At 45.0% G+C, this 24,019-nt stretch overlaps 2 protein-coding genes and 1 long non-coding RNA gene across 8 annotated transcripts in view; 2 read left to right on the top strand and 1 right to left on the bottom strand.

Moving 5' to 3' along the window:
• The window catches only part of LOC104925156 (uncharacterized), a 6,730-nt gene extending 3,875 nt beyond the window's left edge, over positions 1 to 2,855 (top strand). For all 4 annotated transcript variants that reach the window (XM_019254190.2, XM_019254188.2, XM_019254189.2 and 1 more), the window contains 2 exons: positions 1,602 to 1,694; positions 2,187 to 2,855. In XM_019254190.2, the coding sequence (XP_019109735.2) occupies positions 1,602 to 1,694; positions 2,187 to 2,593 (500 nt within the window). In that variant the 3' untranslated portion in view covers positions 2,594 to 2,855. The remainder of the gene's footprint in view (positions 1 to 1,601; positions 1,695 to 2,186) is intronic.
• On the bottom strand, positions 808 to 1,080 carry LOC113747825 (uncharacterized). The gene is made up of 3 exons (XR_003463917.1): positions 1,056 to 1,080; positions 938 to 980; positions 808 to 834 (listed from the first exon to the last, which is right to left on the bottom strand). It is a non-coding gene; the product is annotated as an uncharacterized LOC113747825 (long non-coding RNA).
• Positions 2,856 to 3,913: 1,058 nt separating the features above from the next.
• myo1d (myosin 1D) overlaps positions 3,914 to 24,019 on the top strand; it is an 80,708-nt gene continuing 60,602 nt past the window's right edge. The window contains exons 1-7 of one of the 3 annotated variants that reach the window (XM_027289324.1): positions 3,914 to 4,370; positions 20,502 to 20,710; positions 21,121 to 21,214; positions 22,291 to 22,456; positions 22,799 to 22,852; positions 23,167 to 23,262; positions 23,772 to 23,888. In XM_027289324.1, coding sequence (XP_027145125.1) covers positions 4,276 to 4,370; positions 20,502 to 20,710; positions 21,121 to 21,214; positions 22,291 to 22,456; positions 22,799 to 22,852; positions 23,167 to 23,262; positions 23,772 to 23,888 — 831 coding nt within the window. In that variant the 5' untranslated portion in view covers positions 3,914 to 4,275. The remainder of the gene's footprint in view (positions 4,371 to 20,501; positions 20,711 to 21,120; positions 21,215 to 22,290; positions 22,457 to 22,798; positions 22,853 to 23,166; positions 23,263 to 23,771; positions 23,889 to 24,019) is intronic. The other 2 variants (XM_027289323.1, XM_027289322.1) reach the window with 2 other exon arrangements.

The raw sequence follows: 24,019 nt of genomic DNA, 5'->3' as shown, positions 1-24,019 counted from the left end.
TCACGTTATTGTTTGATTCATTTCCAAAAGTGTTTTTAAAATATTATCAGATAAAACAGCCTATTTGTAAAAAAAAAACGTAATAATTATAATATTTTACAGAACAATGATGATGTGGTTCATAAACTGGTCTCTTATCATACGTTATATATAATTTATCTTCAGCTCAAAGTTAGTACATAACACCAAACAAACCAAATTGTGATTTCACCATTTGAAAATACACATATTGTCAGACATCATAATATTCAAATTTATTGATAAATGGCTGAAAAAAATGTGCAATTTGAGACACAACCGTCATGTAATACCTGCACAGTAAGCCAATACAAGCTGACGGCTGATGAACTTGTAGACGTAGTAGTTGCCCTTGCACTTCTTGACCTGGATGGGGGTGGACTTGAAAGCGCAGCAGTTCTTCTTCCAGTGGCCACACACCCGGGGGTGACGATGCCGTCCTTCATCTTCGGGTGAGGCCCCGCCAGCCACAGCGGGGAGTGGGTGCCGCATTTGTCCACAGGGACACACCTCCGGCATCTGCCGACTCATGCCTTGTTAGAAGAGGCGGTACCAACCTGTGATAGAAAACAAGAAGAATAATCACATTTATCTTCATTATTGAGAGTAAACACGTCCATATAGAAAACCCATAGCTACCTTTCCATTTGGAATGGCGGTCACACACTTTGACTTGGTGGTGGCGTTGGTGGCACGCCAGGCCTGGTCCAGGATGGTGTAGTGGTAGCAGGGGTCCCCCCTTTCTCAAGTCTTCCTCAAGATCTAGTCCTCATCGTCATTCATCTTCACGACCATAAGAAAGGACGTGTGTTCCTGCTGGAGACATTTTCAACCAAAATCAGTCTACAGGAGTTCAGGCATAAGAATGAAATGTTGTACATTGTTATATTTATCAAATACTGTCACCTTATTGACTTACCGACTTCCTCCTCAGCTCTTTTCTCTTGGCTCGTGTTCTGCATCTGTGATGAGAAAATGACACGTGTTAGCTGATGCACAGCGCGGGGACAGACTGTAAAGAATGCTATAGAAGATACCTGAGTCAGAGCTTTCTGCTGCTTCACAGTGTTGTTTGTTCACACTTCAGCTCTCCCATCTCCTGCAATACAGCACAGCGTGCAGATTTTCTTTTTTAGCAATGATCGAAATGTTGAAAAACCAGCAATTCTTACAGATTCACTTGAGTTAACGTAATAGTGACGACAATGATTACAGATGTTGCAGAGAGAAGTGAAGAGAAAAGAACGGAGGAAGGACTTTTGTGTGGATGAGTGTAAGTGCCCCTCTTAAGGGCCGTGGACCCTGTGTTGAAAACCCACAGTCTATAGGAACCTCCTTTTTCTTCAAGTACATGAGAATACGTGATACCAAAACTTAATATAGGTTCATATATGCTGTGGTTCAATATGTTGATGACACATTGCACAAAGTATTCAGATTTTGTAGTTAGACTGAAACTTCGATGAATCTCTTTGAGATCCCAGCTCACTGTTCCAGTCGTCATTAAATCATAAAACACTGTTTGTCCTTTTGCATGTTGAGTGTGAAGTTAAGGTTAATGAATGTACGCTGTCTGTTCTCAGATGTCAACACGATTGTATGCGGCCGGTGCAGCAGAGACCAGACCTGTGTGAGCCGAGACAAGATTAACTGGAGGTGTAAGAGAAACAGAAGAAGTAAGTTATTTTAAACTGGAGGGTCATGACTTCAACAGTTATACATACTTAACAGGCTTCTTTTTGGATACATTCAGTGTTCTCTTCTTCCCTAACTCGGAGAGTAAAGGCTCTGTGAACGTAGCTTGTGTTTAGGTCTAAGTTTATATTATAAAAGGAATAACACACCCTTAAAATAAAGAATGTCTTGGTGACCTCTAGTGGGGATGGGAATAGAGATAAAGCACTGTATGAAAGAGCTTCATCTCACTTCAACGTTTAAACATCTGAGTTTAAATTTATTTTATCTGTAAATGTGCAGAACAAGTGCAAAAATGATAAGTCTGGTGATTAAAGGTATATTACAGCCACTTAGTGTTTCATTTCCATAAAGATGAAGGACACAGCTGGTGAAGAAGAAGCTGAAATTGTATCCAAACCTGTTACAAATCTTCCAAATCCCACACAGTTTGTAATAATAATAATGATAATATCTTTCTTTCTTTCTTTCAGAGTTTTCCAAAAAGATCCACTTCTTTGCTTCTTACCCCGACCAACTCTCAGGCAAGGTGAACAGAATCAAGTACAGTAAGGTGCTGGTGAACGTTGGCCGAGCGTTCAACAGAAGAACCGGCGTGTTCAAGGCTCCGGTCAATGGGATCTACCAGTTCTTCTTCTCCACTCAGACGGGTCGGACTGGTGCTAAGACTGATCTGTGGCTGGTGGTCAACAGATACTGGGTAGCTGTCTCTCACACACATGTCTCCCGTCCGTCCACTGTTGGAAGCTTGTCCATGTACATGACCTTCCTCCGCAGAGGGGCGATAGTGTACGTCACCCACAACTGTGGAAGGTCTTGGGCCAACTCTGCTTCTACCACCATCACATTCGGGGGCTCACTGCTTGTACAAATGAGATAAAGTATGCATGAACATTTTATAAAGTCTTAATATATCCTTCAACATCTGGAGAGTGCATCATTACATATCTTTGCTATTGTAACTGTAAACCGCTTTGCTGTGTCGTGTCTGAAGTAATGCTTAAATGTCTGATTTAATGCTTTCTGTGTAAAGATTAAAATATTGTAGTTTAATAAAGTGTGTTGTGGATCAGGTAATGATATCAGTACATGAGTGTAACATGATTAATTGAGCCTCGGAACATTAAACACCACAAAATGATGCTGGTTATTCAAATCTCTCATTCTTTTGGAGGAAATAAAATACAATAATTATCAATATCCACTCAGGTCTGTAGACCTAACTTTGGTAGAAACTGGTAGAAAAGGTCTCTTAAGCACGAACAAAGGTGCTTACTTATGGTTCAAATGATGACGAGGAAAACTTGAGGAGAAGGGGTGGGACGCCTGCCTCACCACCGACACCATTATTAGAACAAAATATTAAAAACATTTAAATAAAAAGTACATTTTAAACCTTAAAACCTTCGAACACATGTGAAAACAAATATTCTAAACATCCAAATGTACCTGCTAATAGGTTGCATGATATCTTAAAGATGCAGTTATAAATACAATAATTTAATGTGACTGTAGCCTCGTTCAGTCCCTATGATTCAGTTTACACCACCTCTGTACAGACAATACTGCGACGTACATTCATTTTTTTACTGTCTAATTTAATTGTGTGTAGTTTTTTATTTAGATTTTTCATTTCTTGTATAGTTTTCTAGTTGCATCTTTGCACAGGTTTAATTTAAATCCCATCTGGAGCATGCACTTGCCTCTGTTTTACACCAGATGGCGGACTACCATCAGTATCAGCCTGGTGGTTGTGTATTGGTTGTGTGGTGGTTGTGTGGTGGTTGTTGCTCTCAAACACAGGAGGCCTCACTCAGACTCGACATGGGATCAGATCAAAGCGACCTGATTAAGTCTGATTGATGATGAGTTCAGTGTCAGTCGGTTATTTTGAGGAACGCTCTCCACTCATTCATATCCCATTGAGAAAAATTCTTGATGAGCCCACATTTTTCCTTTTATGGTAACAGAGGGCATCATAAAAATCAAGCCAAGACATAATGTTTTTTTTTTTTTTGTTAAATATATTTTCTCTCAGAGTGTTTTACAACTTAGAGGTGGCCCCGTCATCGCTGAAATATGCCTCAAACAGTGGAGCTGTGGTCTCCTGAGGTATTTGCCAGTCTGACCAACACCTCTCCGCAAAGGGCGGAGGTGGGCGGGGCTTGGGAGAGGCGGCTACACTCCCATTGGAGGATTGGGTCGGTCTGGACGACAGGAGAGACTCCAGGAAAACCGACGGAGCTGGCGCACGGTGTAACGGGACGCGGAGACATGTCGGCGTGAGGAGGAAACTTTTGTATGGACATGAGGATATTCTGGGATAATTTGCTATTTCTAAGAGCAGAGCAGGACTTCTGAAGAGTTTGTTTCCCTCTTTATTCCATCACAGTTATTTAAAGATGACTGACGGTACAGTTTGACTTGAGCGATGCGCGTCGAGCACGCAGCGGTCCACTGAGGAGAAGCCCGCCAATGCGCACCTCCTGTCGGCACTTCAAAGAGAGCTGTTAATTGTTTTTGTTGTTTGTTTGCACGCGCTTCACTTCAAAGAGAGAGAAGATGGCAGAGCACGAGAGCCCGGAGTTTGGGAAGGCAGATTTTGTTCTTCTGGACACCGTGTCCATGGAAGAGTTCATGACCAACCTCAAAGTCAGGTGAGCAAACACAGCGGACATTCACCTCTGTGGATTCAGTGAAACACGTCTCAGCTCCTCGGCAGGTGTACCTGCTGCTCATCCAGGTGCCTCACACACTTCCTACTTTAGAGATCTGAATGAAGAGAAGTTGCCAGGGCAACTCAGCATGTTATTCATATTCATAAAGTCTGTCACTGCAGGAAGGCTTTCGATCAAACCGGTAATTCACTTTGAAAATATGCTGCGAGACTCCACCCAAGCTGTGCACGCACACACACACACACACACACACACACACACACACACTGGTTTTCTATCAGCTGTGTTGTCAGTGGCTCGGTGTCAAGCATGATGTCAAGCATGCTTCATGGATGAAGAGAGAGAGCTCTGTGGGTTAATGTTACGTTTTCAGATCCTCACCTCTGCCATCTGTAATGAAAGTGCAAGCCGATCCCTGAAGTCAGCTTCTTTTCTTCTTCATCATCAGTGTCGATTTCCACAGGAGGAAACTTTGTTTTATCTGGAGAACCTGGAAGTTCTTTTTTGCTATTTGAGGTTCTTGAAGTCACATTTGCAGAACTTCGGTGCTTTGAGGAACCTTTTTATGTTTGTTAGTCTTTGTTTTTCCCTTTGAAAGCCTCTTCAGAGTCTGATTTCTGCTTCTTTAAGTCACAATGTGACCGTTTGAACACCACCCAACAACTTTGGTTCAGCTGCTGAACCTCTTACCAACATGTGGCTGTGTGTAGAAATCATTTCTAATTATAAAAGGTAATGTTCTCCAACTAGTTTTAGAGAGAGCAAATCTTAATGTTGCATTTGAAATGAAAGGAGCAGTGTGTACTGTAGGTTTTGGTGGTGTAGCTGCTTATTGCAGCCGCCTCGCCTCACCCTCTCCTTCCCAGCGTCAAAGAGAATTCACTGTGGTCACGAAATGCCCAAAGAAGTGAAAGAAGTGAAAGGTCCTCGAGTGTTTTGTTTCTCTGTGGGTTACTGTAGAAAGATGGTACACCTTGAATTAACTCAAGGACAGAAACTATTTTCACTGAATATTATTTTCAATATCATTTCACTGAATTGTTCTTTGAAGAACCAATAAGTAAAAATGACCTGCTTCAGGTTCCAACTCAAACATTTATTTTGAAGGGTGTGAGAGAAAGTTGTCTTTGACAAGTGATCAAACTAAAGCTCAAAAGAAAAAAGATTTGTCCCAGTCTGAAGAAATGATGTCCCTAAATCCCGTGGAACGTCTCTCCTGTCTTCATCCTTTCTGTCTGTGGTATGCGCTGACTTAAAATGATGAAATAGCTTCACGGAACCTGAAATATTCTGGTCTAACGATTAGTTGGGTTATTAATGAATCTGTCGGTCATTTCCTCAAGTAGTCTGGAAGAAAAAACAGTTTCCAAAAGTTTGAGGAGCTGAAAATTGAGGAATTACTCTTCCAAGAAGGAGTCAAAACGGTGATTTAGTTGACGGCTACTTGATTATCGCAGCTCAAATTCAAATGTGTTTGATTTGATTGGAATGGCGTGATATGTTTGGGTGATTTAGTCATCGCTCTGATGTTTTTCTAGGTCAGAAATATGTGAGATAAGATAAGGAGGCAAGCTTCCTCATTATCTTCTCACTTGCTCGGGCAGGGCAGCCTGCACTAGCGGTTAATAAACTGAATTTTGAAGCCCTTCCCGGTACAGTATTGTAGACACACTGCCAGTAATGACTTGTAGAATAAATATTTGGAGGCTTTTTATGATGCAGGTTTCACTTGTTGGCTCGCACGCTGCATGGTTTCCCTTCTATGGCCAAGAAGAGCGAGCTGCAGAGCCCACTGCTGCTAACACGAAGGAATGTCCTCCAAACCAAAGTTTGTGATTCCTGCTCTGCCACCGGGCTGATAAATAAAGGCAGTCATAATATTCACTTGTCCCTGTGTGGAACTGTTGACAGCTCAAAGTCTTTTGCGTCTTCATAGTTTACGTCCAGACTTCCCATACTTAATTCAGCTCCAGGCATGCCTCCCATAGTCTGTTTGCTAATTCATGCTTGGAAGAGTTTAATAAAATATTGGAACATGTTGCAGCAGAACGGAGGTCTGTGTATGAGAAGTTGTTGCTGTTGACAGACCCTAAAGTGTAGCAATATTTTATAGTCAAATTAGAATCCTAACTTTTTGTGTTTCATCATAAATAAAAGTATAAATTGATGTTTTTAATCTGGAAGAAGATCAGAATTGTTTCCTGTTTAGAGCTGGTTTGCATGTTCCTCGTGTTTCTGAGTTTAAAGTGATGAATATCCCACAGTAGATGAACCTCTGTGTCTGTGCAGGTGATTGACTGATCACTTTTCAAGCAATGATGCCAAACATTTGATGTTTCCAGCTTCTTAAATGTGAGTTCTGCTGTGTCGTAGTAAATGAAACGCAGCCACAGACTTCAACGGGTGTTTTTCAGTTCCAGGTGTACGAGCGTGCACGTTTCATAGAGGACAGGGATGATCTGGTTAGCAGTGTTTTTGCAGCAATGCCTCTTAAATTCGATAAACTGCAGCGGTGTGTACAGTAGCTCTGGCAGCCAGACACGAAGACCTGAAAGCAACCAGATGGACCAGGCCACATTTTCCCAACTCTCTCCCAGTTTCATGTTTGTTTTCCCTCCAGCTAGTCAGCTCGGTCCGGAGATGCCGTGCACAGATTGTTATTTGTAGAGGGTGTGACCATCCAGGAGTGCTTCCTTTCCTGTAGTCCGAGGGTGCGTGCATGCATGCATGCCTGAAGGGGGGATCCAAAGGGTAATGGTCTCCATTTGTCCTGGAATAGTTATCCAAAACAAGTAGGTCTCGAACACGTCTGCACATCTCCCCTGGGTGTATTTCACGCTACATTTAGGAGCTGAGTCTCACAGTTAAATACTTGGCATAATGAAGAAAGGCTCGCTGCACACCAAAGCTCAGCCCTCCTAGACTTAACAAAATGAATTTATTTGAAAACTTTTACAAGTCCTGGAGGAGCGTTTTGTTTGTCAGTCATTGAGAAGTGTGCATTGTTAGCTTTCCAGGATTTAAATGTTTAGATGTGAAGTGGCTTTAAAGCTGAGCTTTGGTGTGCAGCCAGCCTCCGTTTAGTGATGCCAGAGTTTGACTAGCAACCCACCGAGTTATGCCGCCGCGCAGGGGATTTCTACTCGTGTCATTAAATGCTCGCCGTGCTGAGTAGGTACTCGAGTCCACCCCCCGACGGCTGCATGTGAGGCACGATCTGGAAAAGATTGCTCGTTTCCCCCTCTCCCTCCACCTCAGCGTGGCAGGACATTGGTTGTTCAAGTTGACATTTACTTTGTTTGACTTGAGGTTGAACCGTGTGGCCTTGTTCCAGAGAGCCTCCCAGTCCCTAAATAGAGCCCAGCAGATGCCCAGTCTCTTTGTAGAGATGTCTGGAAGGATAAAAGTTCAAGCCAAATTCCTGCAGGGTCTTGGGAATTTCGCCTAAATTGACCAGTCAGCAGATAAAGTCTGCTCGGACTGAAAGCAGCGCGACGCAGCCCGTTGAACCGACGTGTGTTTATGTATGAGAATCGACTGATGTGTGATTAAAAATGAGTCATGATGGGAAAATACAGCGGGCACAGTCTGAGGGGAATTATAGTATCAAAATACTTTCTTTTTTTTTTTAAACGGTGATTGCGCCCTTCTTCTGCTAAATTGATGCCCAGAGGGATGCCGCAAGTCATACGGAGGAGTTCCCCCTCAGATAATAAGGATGGAGAGTCTGGATATCCGTTAATCTGTCAAAATAAAAATGAAGTGATTACAGGAAGCCGCTTCAGCAGTGACAAAAGGCCTCTCTTCTATTGTCGGCCTGATGATCCTGTAAGTTACAGTTTCCTGCAAAACTTTGTTGTGTTTTTGAAATAATTCTGGAAGAGTTTTGTCTGGTATTCCAGATTAAAATCCAAAAAGTTGCACACGGTGTAAACTGTATTATCTTGGTCTTGGGATTGGTCTGCAGGAACTGGACAGGGTCTAAGCTTCACAGGACCTGGAGTCTGGACTAAACGGCGGGTGGGGCTTGTATCCTGTAGCAAAACAAATGGTGCACAAATATGTGCACTATTTGAAAGTCAGTCTGAATTGCCCAGATGTGGTATGCACCACTATCTGGTACAAATATGTTCAACCAGAGAAAGAATTCTTCAGGGCACATCCTCCAGATCATTTTTCAAGATTTGACCTGAATCGTGTCTGAAGGTAAAATCTGGAGCCGCTGCTCGTCTGACTGTATAAACTGCTCTGAGTGGTTTGACCTTTGAACCCAGCTACAGGGACTCTAGAAGGACTTTGAACCGGAAACCTCCCGTAATATGGAGCAGGCCAGCGAGTCAGGAAAGCTGGCATTTCCCCCTTTCCCTTTGCTCCTCACATTTCATTGTTTCCTGCAGCGGCAGCAGCGGCTCCTCCCCGGTTAGCCGGTGAATCCTTTGCACTGTCAGACGTTTGAGTTTAAAAATTATAGGAGACACAAATCAAACCTTATTTGAAGCTGAAATTGCTTCCTGGATAAGAGCAAGAAATTGCTCGGTAAATGATTTTCATCTGCTGTTTGGGGAACAATGGAGCTCCTGTTTGAACTGCAGGTAGATGGGAAGAGGTGTGGTGCAGAGAGGGACAACCCTACTCAGTCTCTCTTTCTCCTGCAGAACAAACACAGGGATCAAAGTACCCATGTGGCTCAGGTAGAGAGAGACTCAGAGTCAGAGGTCAGCCTTTGTACTGTGAGAGACGGCTGAGTCTTTCTTTTCAGTGAAAGCAGAGTTGATATTGATATTTCTGTTTCTATGCATGTTACAGGCTCTCTTTTAGACACGGAAACGTGCAGCCTGCAGGCTTTTCCTTTCCTCAGAACTCTCATATTTACTTTTTATGCCTTTGTTATTCCCCGGCTAATAAAACCAAAGTCCATGTGCCGAACACACACTTCTGGCTGACATGTTCATACCTCACCACAACGATGAAAATGGGTGACACAGTGCAGCAAATGCCTCCAAGAATATTTAATCCCAACCCGCTTATTAAAGTTTTTTCCTCTTAGCGGTGGTCAGTGACCGGAGGAGAAATATTTCGAGATAGATGCCGAGATAGAGAACGTCATGCTCATCCGCCCAGCAGCTCTGCGGCGAGGAAAAGTGATGTCAATTACAACCGTAGGCTTAAAGATACCCGACCCGAGGCAGATGGTCGGCCAATAATGTGCTTCTTTTATGTTTTAATCGTCCAAACTTCATGAAAACCTAATTCGAGCGTCGCTTCGGTGCCTGAGACTGACATTCCCGAGAGATTTCTCGTTAATCATGAAGAAGAAAAAACTAAAAGAGTCTCCCCTGAGCTGACGGATTCATAGACGGCTTTTGGAGAAATGCCTCACAGGCCTGCACCCCTGCAATCCAGCAGTGAAAAGTCCAGTCTCGCCACAAGAATTTCCATACAACCGTCTGTAATCTGAAACACATTACCATCCTTACATAAACAGGGGCCGTGCTTGCGTAGCTTTATTCCCCTCTAAAATAAGTTCACCAGCTCTCGGAGACGTCTCATTTGTGGACTGCCTGAGTTGGCAGGCGGGGTCGGGAGCCGTGCTGCACAAGCTTCTACCAGATTTCTTTTTTTTTAGTGCCGCTGTGTCATAGTTCCTCGCCGTTTCTCTCGGCCACTGTCTGTCACCATTCTCTCCTATAGCTGAATTCCTTTTATATGTGTGTTTCTTCACTGAAGTTATAGTAAGAATCAGATGCTCACTAAGAATCGGCAAAATATAAGAAAATATGTGGCGTCCTGCATAACTTTAAGCCTTAATATAATGTGAACAGGTGAGTTGTATATAAATTCACCCTCAGTACAGTTGTCATGAACGGGGAAATTAGCTACAGAGACCAAAACTGTTTTTTGTACCAGGCTGTAAACATGTTTATTTCTGCTGTGAAGTTGGACATTTGGACATGGGGACTTATGGAGACTGACTCACTTCTGGAGCCAGCCTCAAGTGGACGTTAGAGGAACTGCAGGTTTTGGCACTTCAGCGGACACAGAGGTTCAAGTAGCAAAACTCTTTATTCGTTAGGGATTGAAAAGAGGCATTGCCTGCTCGTTTGTATATTTAGTTACATATTTAGTTCAGGTTAAAAAGTATCTAGAAGTACTGCTCTGCCTCCGGCGGTGAAAACTTGGAGCTGGTACCCGGCCCGAGCGTTGACCTGGACTCTGACCCCTCATCAGTGAGGACATTTAAGGTTTCCTTCTATACAAACTCTGGTTGTCTTGTATAATTTTTTAATCTTGTGAAATCTAAAGCGCGTGCCCTGGAACAATTGTCACAGGTGCTGTCTGACTCGAGGATTTGATGTTGTTGGGTGTCACATTAAAGCTGTCTGGCTCATGATTTAACAACCAACCGCATCCTCTGTCTGCAACATTAGCCCCAGACACAACTATCGCAGACGCCTCCTCGCTCTCCGGCCCACTCACTCTCTCACACACACACACACACACACACACACACACACACACACACGAGCATTCAGGCGACACATTATCTCCCATCTGAGCGTCATTTACTGAAGTAACGAGCGTTAAGTTTTTCAGGAATCGGCTTGCATGGTGTCATGTAGGAGAATCCCTAATGATGACTCACATGGATGATGATGATGGTGTGTGTGTGTGTGTTTGTGTGTGTGTGAGTGTGTGTGAGTGTACGTGGTGTTTACTTTGTGCGTCCTTGGTGGACGTGATGTCATTCTGCGCTTCCTTCAGCGTTGTATTGTTCCCTTGTCCACCTGTTGGAGCTGTGCCCTGAGCCGCGGTGGGGGTGGAACAGCTGACTCACTTTCACAGCCAACACCTCACACACACACACACACACACACACACACACACACACACACACGGGCTGTATTATTTACTGCCTCTATTCAATGCACATTTGGCTCCCTTCAGCGATCCTTAGACAGCGGCGGAAAGTAACTGAGTACTTTTACTTTATACTTTTACTGCACCACATTTATCTGACAGCTGCAGTTACTCACTACTTTCCAAATTAAATCATCTAGCTCTAGATATAAATATGTTCATCAGAACTGCTTTCTTATTTGTCATTCTGACCAAATCCATCTAAAAATAATGTATTTATGAGATAACAATAGGTAATAATAAAATAAAACATGAACTAGCCTTATCTGAGTCCACAGGCTGTGGTCACCTCATGACTCATGGTTACTGTAACGTTCTCCTGGCGGGCCTCCCAGCCTGCACAGTCAAACTCTCAGATGATCCAAGGCGTGGAGGCAAACATGTTCCCCCGCCGCTACCTGTAGCTGCCCATGTTAAATTCAAATCACTAATGCTGACTGCAGAATAATCTACAGGTCTGCACCCGCCTACCAGATCAGGGGCGTCCCTCTCTACCTTCACAAACCTCCTGGAGACCTCCAGCTCTTCAGAGAGGACCTCCTCTCCAACACTAACAACAACTGGACGTGATAGATGGAACCCTCCGTTAATCATCTCACAGCTCCTGCGATTTATCTTGTGAGTGTTTGGAGGAGCTCCAGGTTTGGACGAAACTCGCTGACTGCAGATAAAGTAATAATAATAAAGTCATTGAACCGGCTCCACCTCGAGCAGCTACAATAGTAAAAAATATAATCTGATCATTAATCAGTCTTTTCCTTCAGTAGACTTTCTTTCCAGCGCTGTCCTCGCTCCGTATACTTAATAATCTCATTGTTTCTGTCTCTGGCCGTCTTCCCTTCCCTCTGTGGATTCACATGCCGTGCCTCTTTGTCCATCTGTCTGTTTTTGTGCTCGTCCCTGCCCTTCTTTTAGCCCCGATAGAAATCATCGTGTCCTGAAATAGCCCGTTGAGTAATGTCTGGTTCTGTTGGATAAGTTCATTTCCCTCTCTCTCTCTTTTTTTTTCACTCCAAATCCATCCAGTCATCTCTTTTCATAGCCTGTGATTTTTACATCAGCCGCCACAGGCCACTGTGTCAGAGTGTAAACAGGTTCTGAATGAGGCGAGCAGCCAGCCAGGCCCAAAAACCCCACCGTGACCCCTCCCTTCATTTCTGCTGCTTTTACCAGAAACACTGAAATCATCCTCTCATTCTGGAAATACATGTGTGTGTGTGTGTGTGTGTGTACACAGGAGGTGTGGTGGATGGCTGTGATCCCAGTAAGCAAAGAAAGGAGGGTCTGCCACCTGATCTGCACAGAGCCTGTTTACACATGGCTCCCATTTCCCCTAAGTATCCAGAGCTGCCGGCCTCATGGGAACATCCTGTAGTGTGGCTGGGAGGAACACATGCTCCTCGCTGTTATTCAAGCACGGCCTCACGGCTTTGTCTCGGACTGTTGTTGAAAACAACTGAAAACCGAACACAGCCAGCACCGGACGCAGAGCTACAGTTTGTTTTTGTGGAATCGGACGGTGCAGAGCAATGACAAATATCGTAATATGTATCATCACTGAGATATGAAATGACAAATATCGAGATCAGTGACCGTATGAGGAACAGACGGAGCATGCGTGACGTCACCCACAGGTTGAAATGTTCTGTAGCCAGCCTCGAGTGGCCGCTGGAGGAACTGGCTTCATCTCACAGGAGGTTGGCGCTTGATCCGGATATGAGATTTTTGGGAACAAAGCATGTCAGCACTGGCTTGAATTCAGAAGACAAGAGCTGCCACATTGCACATGATTTGTGCACATAATAACAGAATCTATTGTTACCGTGCTGCCACCTTTTTAAAAGTAAGGATATGTGAAGATATTGTTGTTTGTATCCCGTCCTGCACATGCTCATGTTTGGTCTTTTTGTCGTGTGGACAGACGGGATGTCTGCCTCTCTTTTTCTCTCCCTCTCTTCTAACATTGTGTCGTTTACTCTCAGACAGACACGGCATCATCGCAGGGCAGGAAAGTTTAACCCAGAGCTGTTTTTAGATCATAGATTCAGTCAAACTTTGGTCATCAGGACATCAGAATGTCTGACACAGGTTCGTCTGTGTTAAATTCTGTTTCTGAAATGCACAATTCATCATTTTAAAACAAACGTGAGCGTTGTAATAAGTTCCGTGTGTAAGTCTTACATAATCCGTGATGCAGCCCGGCTGTGTTAGTAGCAGGGAAACTACCTCTTCTGTTTCTGGGAGAAGATTGATGTCGGCCAGTGGCGGGGTGGATGTGTTGCTGTGTTGATGGCCTGTGTCTCCTACACACAGTCTGGGAGCTGCTGTTTAGCACGGAGCAGGCTTTACAAAGCAGCGGAAAATCCCTCTAATGCAGAGCCCAGATGTCTGACGGCTGCAGACCGTGAAGGAGGGCCTCTGTCACACTGTAACATGAAAGAGGGGAGCAGAGGAGAGGAAGGTGGAGCGGAGCAACACTCGACTCAATTCTGGTGGGTCCCTGAAATAGAAACGACAGCGAGACAAACGCCTAGTGTGACGCTGAACCTCAGCTGTGTCCGACAGTGGAGTCGATCACGGAAACTACAGCTAACTTCTTTGCTTGTTTGATATTAGAGGAACCGATTCTCGATTCGATGTGCATTAATGTGAGCGACCTCAACACCGTCCAACACCTCTGTGATGAACACAAACACCTTGTGGCTGAACAGGCTCCAAAGATCAGCTCGAAACCCTGAAACCAGAAGATCGAAGGCCGCTTACACAGTCCACGGATTAAACCGAGATCTTCAACAATCACATATCCCACATTTCTTTGGGCACGTTGTGCAACATATGACTAAGAAACACTGGTGAGAACCGACGCGAGTTACACACTGCTGATGTTTTGCTCGCGTCCGCTGAGAGCGATCATCACTTATCATCGCGTCCGTCTGCCAAACCGCCTGCTCATCCCTCTCCTCCTCTCTCCCTCACTCGGTTTGTTTGCTGTGATTGAAAATGAACTCTCGACCTCTGTGTAAACAGAAAGAGGAGCCAGACAAACGGATTATTATGAAATATTGAGAATCTTTTGTTTCTTTGCATCTGTTGTGCGATTCAGCTTTGCATTACAACGTTATAGAACCAACAGATGAGTTATAATGTCCCAAAGCGACGTCCTAAAACTCAAAGATCTCCAGTTTACTATCATATAAGGCAAAGAAAAGCATCGAGTTCTCCTGCAGAAGCTGGAACCGCCACATGTTCAGCTGAAACAATAATTCAATTATCATCCGTCTCCCCGCGGCTTTAAAATTTTGCGCCAAATCTGTCATCCGCTTTGCATCACAGCACAGAATAGACTGGACTCAGGCCACACAGACACAGAGATGACCGAACCAGAACCTCCTGCTCCAGAACAAAAAAAAAAAAACATGTTCTGAAAGACGAGATGTCCCTGAGCCTGCAGCCGGGCGGATAAGCCCCCTGAAGCAAACTGCTGTTAGTCCAAACAGAGAGAAGTCCGGAGATAAAAGTGGAACACACACAGATTATCTCCCTTCATAATTCTCACAATGACCCAGAAGTTCAAACACATCATGGCGACGACACGTGTCGGCTTGGTACGGTCTCAGAGGTCCATCATCACTTCATCTTTCATGACATGACACACACAAACGGTCTGGATTAAGTTCCTCTGCAGACGTGAAGTGTTTGCTTTTCTTCTTGAATCTGCACCTGCTCGACTTCAGCTTTACTAGCAGATGCTAACAAGCTGATAAAGTTTTTACAGTACTTTTCATTCTGGGCTCACTCGGCATGTGTGCCGTTAGAACTCTTGCAGTCGCTCGTGTTAGATCTCGCACAGAGAGATTTTAATTTCGCACCAGATTTGCATGTTTAGCCAAGACACAGGCAATCCTATAAAATGTCCTAATTACACCAGCGTGTCCGGCCTCGGGGCAGAGATGTTTAAGGGTGGCGTTCTCACGTCATTATTTAAGTCCCGTTCACCTCTTAATTGTTCTCCGGAGCTCTTGTGGGGGAGTGGGGAGGGACTGTTGGTGAGAAAGAGTCATAAATCGCTCCCGCTCCTCCTCAAGTTAACCATAAAAACGACCCACCCAAACAAGATTGGAGACAGCGGTTGTGCTCGGCTTCGCTCTGTAATTCACATCTGAAGGGAGTGTGTGTGTGTGCTGTACTGTAGGTTTGTGCATCTGTGTGTGTGTGTGTGTGTGTGTGTGTGTGTGGTATTTTCGGGGAAGACATAGTTCCTCGTAGAGTGAAAAAACATCGTCACATTTCTCCTTTTGTTTCTGCGGAAGAGAAATCTTTGAAGTCACTTTTCATTAACGTCTCCGCGCTGTTGTCTGTAATCTGATTTAATGTGAGTTACACAATCACAGCGGGACTCCAGAACCGGGCTCCTCGTCCGTCTAGCTCAAGCCAACCATTACTGGCCTTCTTCAGTGCGGGTAGTCGATATAGTTTCTAACTTCTCGCTTTACTTTTGGTTATGTGGTCCACTGAATATCGTCACATTAGACCAACGCTGTTTTCACTGCACAAATACTGAGACAGCGAAATGCAGTTTCTAACCAGGAGCACAAAGGCAGTAAAGAGTGCAGGGGATGGACGGGTTATCACCACGGTGATGAGAGTTAAGCTGCACTCAGACAGGATCAGGGTTGTTGTGCTGAACCGCTGTGAAACAATCAGGAAATAACTTTGAAGCCGGCGCTCGCTCACTCTCATTCACCGTCTGTGTCTCTCAACCAAATGACTGCAGAGGTTTGAGCGGTCTGATTGTCTGATCGGCGGAGTGACGTCCAAAAGTTTCCAAAAGTTGGACCTGGCTCAACTTCTCCACCGTAGGTCACTGTGTTTTTTTGGGGTGGACACCACTGCTGCCCGCTCTGCCACATCCAAATTCAACTCAACCCACTCATGTGGCTCATGTGCTCTCCAGCAGCTCCTGAACCTGGTGGATCTGAAACCACAACAGTCCCTGACAGCGTTACTCGACCTTCGCAGACTTTGCTGGTGTCAGACAGCCTCAGTTTTGGAGTGGAGAAGCGGTGCTGATCAGTTTCCACCACGCTCTGAAAGACAGAGCAGTTTCCGTAGCAGACAGTGATGCAGTTCGTAAGAATGCTGTCCAATCTGATCCAGACTTTCTCGTCCTCGTTATCGACTCCTCACAAATCTCCTCCGAGATTGGGACGGTGACCTGTTCACGTAATCTGATACGGACCGCGTTTAGAACATAACACGGAGAGCCAAACAAAAGAATCGGATCTGTGTGGATGTGACTGATTTCCCGTCACACGTCCAGCTCATGTTTGACTCCCTCTCCGTGGATCGTGGCGTGAAGCTTATTTGTGCTGCATTAACAGCTTTCAGGGAAGTGTGATGATTTTCATGACAAACGCTCTTTACCTTGATGTTTTTGGCCGCGGTTTGAATACCGGCACGTCCCTAAGTGGGAGTCTGTACACGGTCCAGTACACTCATCAGAGCTCTTCCAGCTTCTGATCGCTGCTTTGAACGTATCTCTTCCTCCCTCTTTGTCTTCACGCCTCCTCTGCCTCCTCTCTCTGTCTCTGTCTGTCCATCTGCCAGCCTCTCTTTCATTTCCTGGCAGCTCTCGGGAGGGGTCCTCTTTGGAAAGAGATCACACGCCTGCAGGTCAGACCAGTTTAGACCCACTTCCCTTCACAGCTGGACGGACAGAAAGATGAAGGGAGATGGAAGACGATGTAGTCAAACTTGAACTCGGCCTTCATCCGTCCCGCGGCTTCAGATGTGTCGCCAGGCACGTTGCCAATTATAAATCTGATTGAGCCTTCATACGTCTATAAATAGCATTCCTATTAAACTATTATGACCCGCGAGGTTCTCTAATCTCCGTCCTGTGTGTCCATTTAATCCTCCTAAATGAGGCTTGAACAGATGGATGAGTCGACCCCGTATCTCAGTGGGCACGCTCCGGCTGATTGATTCTTCTCTTCTCTGCTCCTTATTACCCATGAAACAACGGCGGGCACAAACATGATTCATAGACACTATTTCTAAACCCAGAGGTGGAGAGCGGACAGCAGGGAGGCCGCATGTCGGCCGGTGTGATTGTGGTTTGTTTGTCCGGCGTGTAATGTTTTGTTATTTTGTGGGAAAATGAAAAACCGCCATGTCGGACTGACACATGATAATATTTACACAGCGATCTCCTCCGCTGGGCTCCGGAGAAGTCACCTTACTCAGGAGCGTGTGTTGAATTATCTCCAGTGTTTTACAGATGTGGACCTAATGGGATCAGATCAGCTGTAACAGCTGTATTTATGGCTGCTGTGTGATTCCACACGTGATAACTGTTATCTTCAGAGGCTGCACATTAGATCATCTATGAACTCATAATGCTTGTACGTGCACAAACACAAGTGACAAAGCTCAAAGACGCGACAACACGCTCATAAAAGCATCATAAAAAATAAATATTAAAGGTGCACAAACATCCTGCACACCGGACCTTTAAAACAGACAAAAGATCTGAAAATAAATACAGAGAAAATCAGAAGAAGAAGAAGGAGGAGGACGGTCTTTTGTCTGGTTGGTGCCACCTGTACATGTCTTATTATGACTGTGGAGAGCAGATCGTGTCATGCCCAGCTGGAACTCCACACACACCCCTCGCATCATGTAAACCATTGTTGACAACCCCCCCACCAGCTATTGTACATGTGCGTTTAAGTGGGCAGCTCGCTGTGTCGGTCCATGTTGGAGGGAGGGGACGGACGGACGGAGGGCCGGGCTCGGACAAAGACCACCGATTGACATGGGAACAATGGAGCGGGCACACAGCAGCCTCCTGATGGAGCAGGGTGGAGGCACAATGGGTCTTTTTCTGTAGCACCAAGGGGAGGAAGAGCATCAGCATGTTAGCTTAGCTGCTCAGAGGAGTGATTGTGGAGCGGCTGCACATGTGACAGGTGGATTCAGACATTCCTGGGTCCTGGGTCATGTTTGGACCTTTCTGTCATGCATGCTGCAGACAGTGGATTTATTCATCAAGAACTCACATCACCTCACGAGAAGGTTCCTGTTCAAACCTCGGACCTGGAGTTTGCATGTTCTCCCCGTGTCTCCGTGGGTTCTCTCCGGGTCTAGTCCTCCCTGATCACTGTTTGAATTCTAACATTAAGAAATTACACCGAAGCCTCCGGTCATGCTCGGTAACATTAAGAAATTACACCGAAGCCTCCGGTCATGCTCGGGTCCACATGAGACTGAGCTGCTCTGCAGTACATGTGTGTACTGTGATGAAGATACTATTATCCTGATAATATTTTTACCTCCTTACAAAATAAAAGTCATCCTGATAACTTGATGCTTAACTAGAAAAGACTTCTGCCAAGGAGGAGTGATGGCTCGCTTTAACCAGTTTTGATGCCAGACTGCAGTGATCTGACTTTCCACTGCACACAGAGAGTTTCAGTAGCTGGTGACCTCGCTGAGACGTTGGAGGTGTGCAGCTCTTCATGTAAGCTGATGTCGTCTTGTGTGACAGCAACAAGCTGAAAAACACATTTCCTGTGACGGGCATTTCATAATAAAAGTCAAATAAATGTTTTTAATGTGAAGCTGTGTTTGGTTAGCCGAGTATTAGTACAAATACACAGTTTGTAAAACGTTAATCAGTGTCTCATTGTGTTTGTAACTCTCCATTTTGAACTTTTCGATTCTCATTTTCTGATCTTATGAAAGCCAAGCTGACCTTTACATTACCCTGCCATTCTTTCCCTGTAGCCGTGACCGTGTTCGTGTTGATATTTTGAAACCTTCAGAGAAGATAAGCTGGATTGAAAAGGCCGAGGCTCGTGTCCATTTTCAAAGTCAAGGTTTAGGAAACACAGTGTGTGTCACAGGCCTTTTAAAGGTGGCATAACATCGGTCAGCGCTTGATTTGTAGTCCTCCCGGTGAGTCTCAGTATGTGCTTTTAGACAAACATGAGTGCTCGAGGGTTTGATGCGACTCCCAGATGAACTCCATCACGGATGGTTTACGCAGACCTGTTAGCACCGTTTGGGAATAATCTGCTTCTGGCCGCCTGTGCGTGGCAGCGGCAGACGTTTGGCAGCGGTGAAGAAAGAGACCATTCTTCTGCGCAGAGAAAACTGGGATCCCAGTCCTGTTTGGAGAGGAAGGAAGTCAGGCAGGCGGCCTGGGGCGGAGAAAGAAAGAAGGGAGGGAGAGAGAGAGATTATGTGAGGGAGAGGGTGAGATATATCAGAACATTGCACCAATATAAGAACCATAAAGTTTTCTATAAACAGAGATTACAGAGTGAACCAACCTTCACACATAAATACACACCTGGAGATCAGTCTGCACCTGGAGCTGGAGCAGCCTCCACCTTTCTGCTTTCTGGAACCTGGCTGCAGGGATTTCCTCCCATTGAGCCACACGTGCATCACTGCGATGCGTCACTGCGATGCGTCACTGATGTTTGCTGATGATCAGATTAATCCCGAAGGACTGCAGGGCTGCATTGTGATGTTGGAACAGGACAAAGTTAGCAGCTTCAGTGTCATGGTATGCTGCAGCATTAACACAGTGTGTGTGTGGCCTGGATCTCCTCGCTGTGATTAAACATGCAAAGCTGAGTCCTTGGAAAACTTTGAACTCTGCGTCCTCGTGTTTACAGCTTCCTTACATTGTAACGATGCCAATATCTGATCAACATCTTGATTATAGCTGATGTTTAGTGTGTTATAAAGTGCTGACAAAGGTGAAAAGCTTAATAAATTCATTCGAGCTTCTCTCCTCTGACTTGTTCGTTGACTGTTCGTTTCCGATTTTACTGATCACCTTTAAGGCATGCCACGTTACATAACAGACGTGTCGGCTCCTCATGAGCCCGCCTGCAGCCTTAGCTCCTCAGATGCCATCAGGACCCCTCGACTATGTCCTGCCGCTGCCCTGAGTGGTTCAACATGTTTGCAAATGTGAATTTGCTCTCTGGTGGAGAGTCAGATGAGAAGGCCGATATCTAAAACACTGTTACTCATTTACATATCCTTTGTCTGATCCTTCTAAGTATGCAAAACTACCCGACGTGATACGTTTGAACCGAAGCTGTGTGAGGTTCATCAATATGAATAGAAACAGATCCATCTCTCACATTCCTACATGTTTTCGTGCGTCTCCAGGTTTGAGAAGGGGAGGATCTACAGCTACATCGGAGAGGTGGTGGTGTCCGTCAACCCTTACCGTGCCATGAACATCTACGGCCGCGACACCATCGAGCAGTACAAGGGCCGCGAGCTGTACGAGAGGCCGCCCCACCTCTTCGCCATCGCCGACGCCGCTTACAAAGCCATGAAGAGGAGGAACAAAGACACTTGTATTGTCATCTCAGGTAACACGGGAAGCCCCCCCACCCCACCTCCTGCACGGGTCGGACACAAAGCACCAAGATGTTCAGATGTTAGAGTTTACATTGAAGTTTCACTGCATCTATTCCTTTATATTCTGTAAGTTTTCCTACACGTAGAAATAGTGAACAAACCTCAGTTAGGTTGAAAATAAAAGCAAATGTTTCATGTGGTCCTGGTGTAAACCATAAAGGGGATGAAGCACCACTCAGTGGTCAGAGGGGGAACTGAGCCCCCCTGAAGCCTGGTCTCATGTCTTGAATCCATCCAGAGACAGAGACACACTTTGGTCTAATAACATGACTAAAAGATAAAGATTCTAGTGCTACACAGTCAAAATCATCTTCATCTTATTTTTAAGCACATTTTAATGTTTGTCTGTCTCTTATTGCAGGGGAGAGCGGAGCAGGGAAGACAGAAGCCAGCAAGTATATCATGCAGTACATTGCTGCTATCACCAATCCCAATCAGAGGGCTGAAGTTGAAAGGTGAGCCGCCGTTATCGACCCTGTCACACCTGAACGCTCTGCAGAATACATGCACAGCCAGACCCGATAAGGACGGGTTATTTTCTGTGGAATCGTGTGTTATAGCTGCTCGCACTTTGCATATTCAAATGAGACGCCCAGGTAAACAGGATGTGTTGATATATTCAGCGTGTAAATGTCACTTTCACTCATTGTTTTCCATCAGATAGCCGTGACGATGATTACAGGTCTCCTTTGTTTTTATCACAGCTTAGAAGTACGTCAGTGAATTCACACAGTCTCTTGGATCATAACAGTTACAGCTCAACAACGCGGTATCACTGGGTGTGGACCGGTCAGACCACATTACTGTAATGTTGTAGGAGTGTTGAAACTAGATAGATATTAAGAAGGACAGAAGAGATGAGCTTCGATTTAAAGTAAACAAGATCTGGGTCACAGGTCAGGCCAGTCACTGTGTGTGTGTGTTTTACAGATTATTACAGGTTATGTTGTACATTTCTGCCACAGTGTTCAGTCTTTGCTTTTCTCTTTGGAGAAGTTGAAACTTCTTTTCTGTCAGCTAACAGTGCGACATCACACTCAGATGTTTAATTTAAATTTTAGAGACCGGTGACAAGATAATATTGTTAGAATGGCATCATTAGGCTTCAAGTTATAAAAGGTGATGCATTTTGAAACTAAACAATATTTTGTCGTGCCTGTCAGAATATAGCAGGTGTGGAAAATGAGGCCGATCACAACATAATCTGAAATCTCCGATCCTGACTGCTCTCAGCAGATTTCTGTCTGTCAGTTAACATGCTCCCTCTGTCTGTTCTGTTATTACCGGCTGTCTGTGGTGCTGGAAACGTATTTTTAAACCTTCCAGCTGTGTCTGGTCAAATCCTGACCAGAAGGGCGGGACTGGTGTGGCCAGCTGTGACAGGACAGGTCCAGCTCTGGTCTGACCAGGACTTTTGTCCACTCGGGGGCAGCAGAACAAGCTATAAACACAACATCGTCGTCTGCAGTGCAGTGGACACATTCAGTCAGTCTCCTTACCTGTAATCTCATCCCTCCATTCCTCCCCACAGAGTAAAAAACATGCTGCTTAAATCCAACTGCGTCTTGGAGGCCTTTGGGAACGCCAAGACCAACCGCAACGACAACTCCAGCCGCTTTGGCAAGTACATGGACATCAACTTTGACTTCAAGGGCGATCCCATCGGAGGCCACATCAACAACTACCTGCTGGAAAAGGTGCACAGTCACTGATATTCTCACTGTTTTGGTACAGGAAAGAGGGAGGGAGGAAAACATTTAGATATTTGTGTGGTACAGTTTAATGCTTGTCCCTGCATTGCTTACATGAATGATTCCCAACCTGGTCTGCACACCAAATCAGGGTTGAAGGATATTGGAAATATATTGAAAATCTGGGTTGCATGATGTTAAACCAGATACTGCAGGAAATGACTGTTCTGCTGCACAGGTTAGTTTAGTTAGAGAATGTAACAGAAGCCATGAGTCACTCTTTTTGTTGCTTTAAGACGACTGTCACGTTACACTCTCTGTTCTGAATGTTGCTTTCTTCCACAACAGTCCAGAGTCATTTTCCAACAGCCAGGCGAGAGGAGCTTTCATTCATTCTACCAGGTAAATGTGTGTGTGTGTGTGTGTGCATGCAGTCGTTTATTTAATCCGTTTAGCGTGCGAGAAACAGAAATATGAATCCGTGCAGAATGTCTAAGTCATCAAGAGGCCTTTTGTTCCCACGTGTAGTGGGAGTTTAATGAGATGAATGAGGCCACAGTTTGTGTTTGGACGTCGAGCTCTTTTATATTCAAACTCAGGCTGCGATATTGTTCAATGTGTATGAGTCATAAAGTACAGGTGGCACCGTGTGAAGTTGTAATGATGATGCATAAACACAAAACAAAGGCGCTGAATGAAGTGTCGTCTTCCACCAGCTGCTCAGAGGAGCCCCGGACTCCCTGCTACGCTCTCTTCACATGCAGAAGGACCCGACGGCCTACAACTACATCAAAGTGGGAGGCCAGATTAAGGTGGGATTAACACACAGTCCAAGCAGCATGCAAAGAAACGTGCATAAACAAACCTCTGCGAGAGCGTCGGCGTGACATTTGTTTGCAGAGGGATGAATACAAACCACACAGACAACATATTTGGATGAACTCATCACCTCTGTGTTGTCTGCAGCTTAAAGCACTGTTCTTTATTTAGACCTCTGTTGTGCGCCGCCATCTTCGCCCGAGCTTAATGAGTGGGAACAAAAACCGCTCGACGTTAACAAACAGCCTGATGTCATGGAACATAATGCAACCAAACAGCTGAGGTGGCGCTTTGTGGACAGTGTGTGCCTCAGCTGCTCCGATTTCTATGTAACGAGTCATCACAGGCGAGCACCAGTTTGTAGTTTAATTAACTGTGGGAATTCGATACCCTGGCTACAGTAATTGGAAGAGAAAACACACACACACAAAACAAATGTAGTATATCAAGATTTAAACTTGCCTCAGCTGTAATCAGCTTGAACCTTTTTGTCTCTCTGCAGTCTTCCATCAACGACGGGGCCGATTTCAAAGCTGTAGCCGACGCCATGAAAGTGATCGGTTTCACAGGGGATGAGATTCAGACTGTTTACAAGATCCTGGCCACCATCCTACATCTGGTAATACTCAATGTTATCATGTCCCACTCATGTCTTACACCAGATGTGTCCCACTGTCAGAGATCTGTGTATAGATTTTAGATTTCACACAAAGTCATGACCAAGACCAAGACAGTATTTGGCCTGTTTAG

Source organism: Larimichthys crocea, chromosome XVI (genome assembly GCF_000972845.2).
Source record: "Larimichthys crocea isolate SSNF chromosome XVI, L_crocea_2.0, whole genome shotgun sequence".
NCBI classification, from domain to species: Eukaryota; Metazoa; Chordata; class Actinopteri; family Sciaenidae; genus Larimichthys; species Larimichthys crocea.
This window is presented reverse-complemented; position numbering and strand designations above follow the sequence as displayed.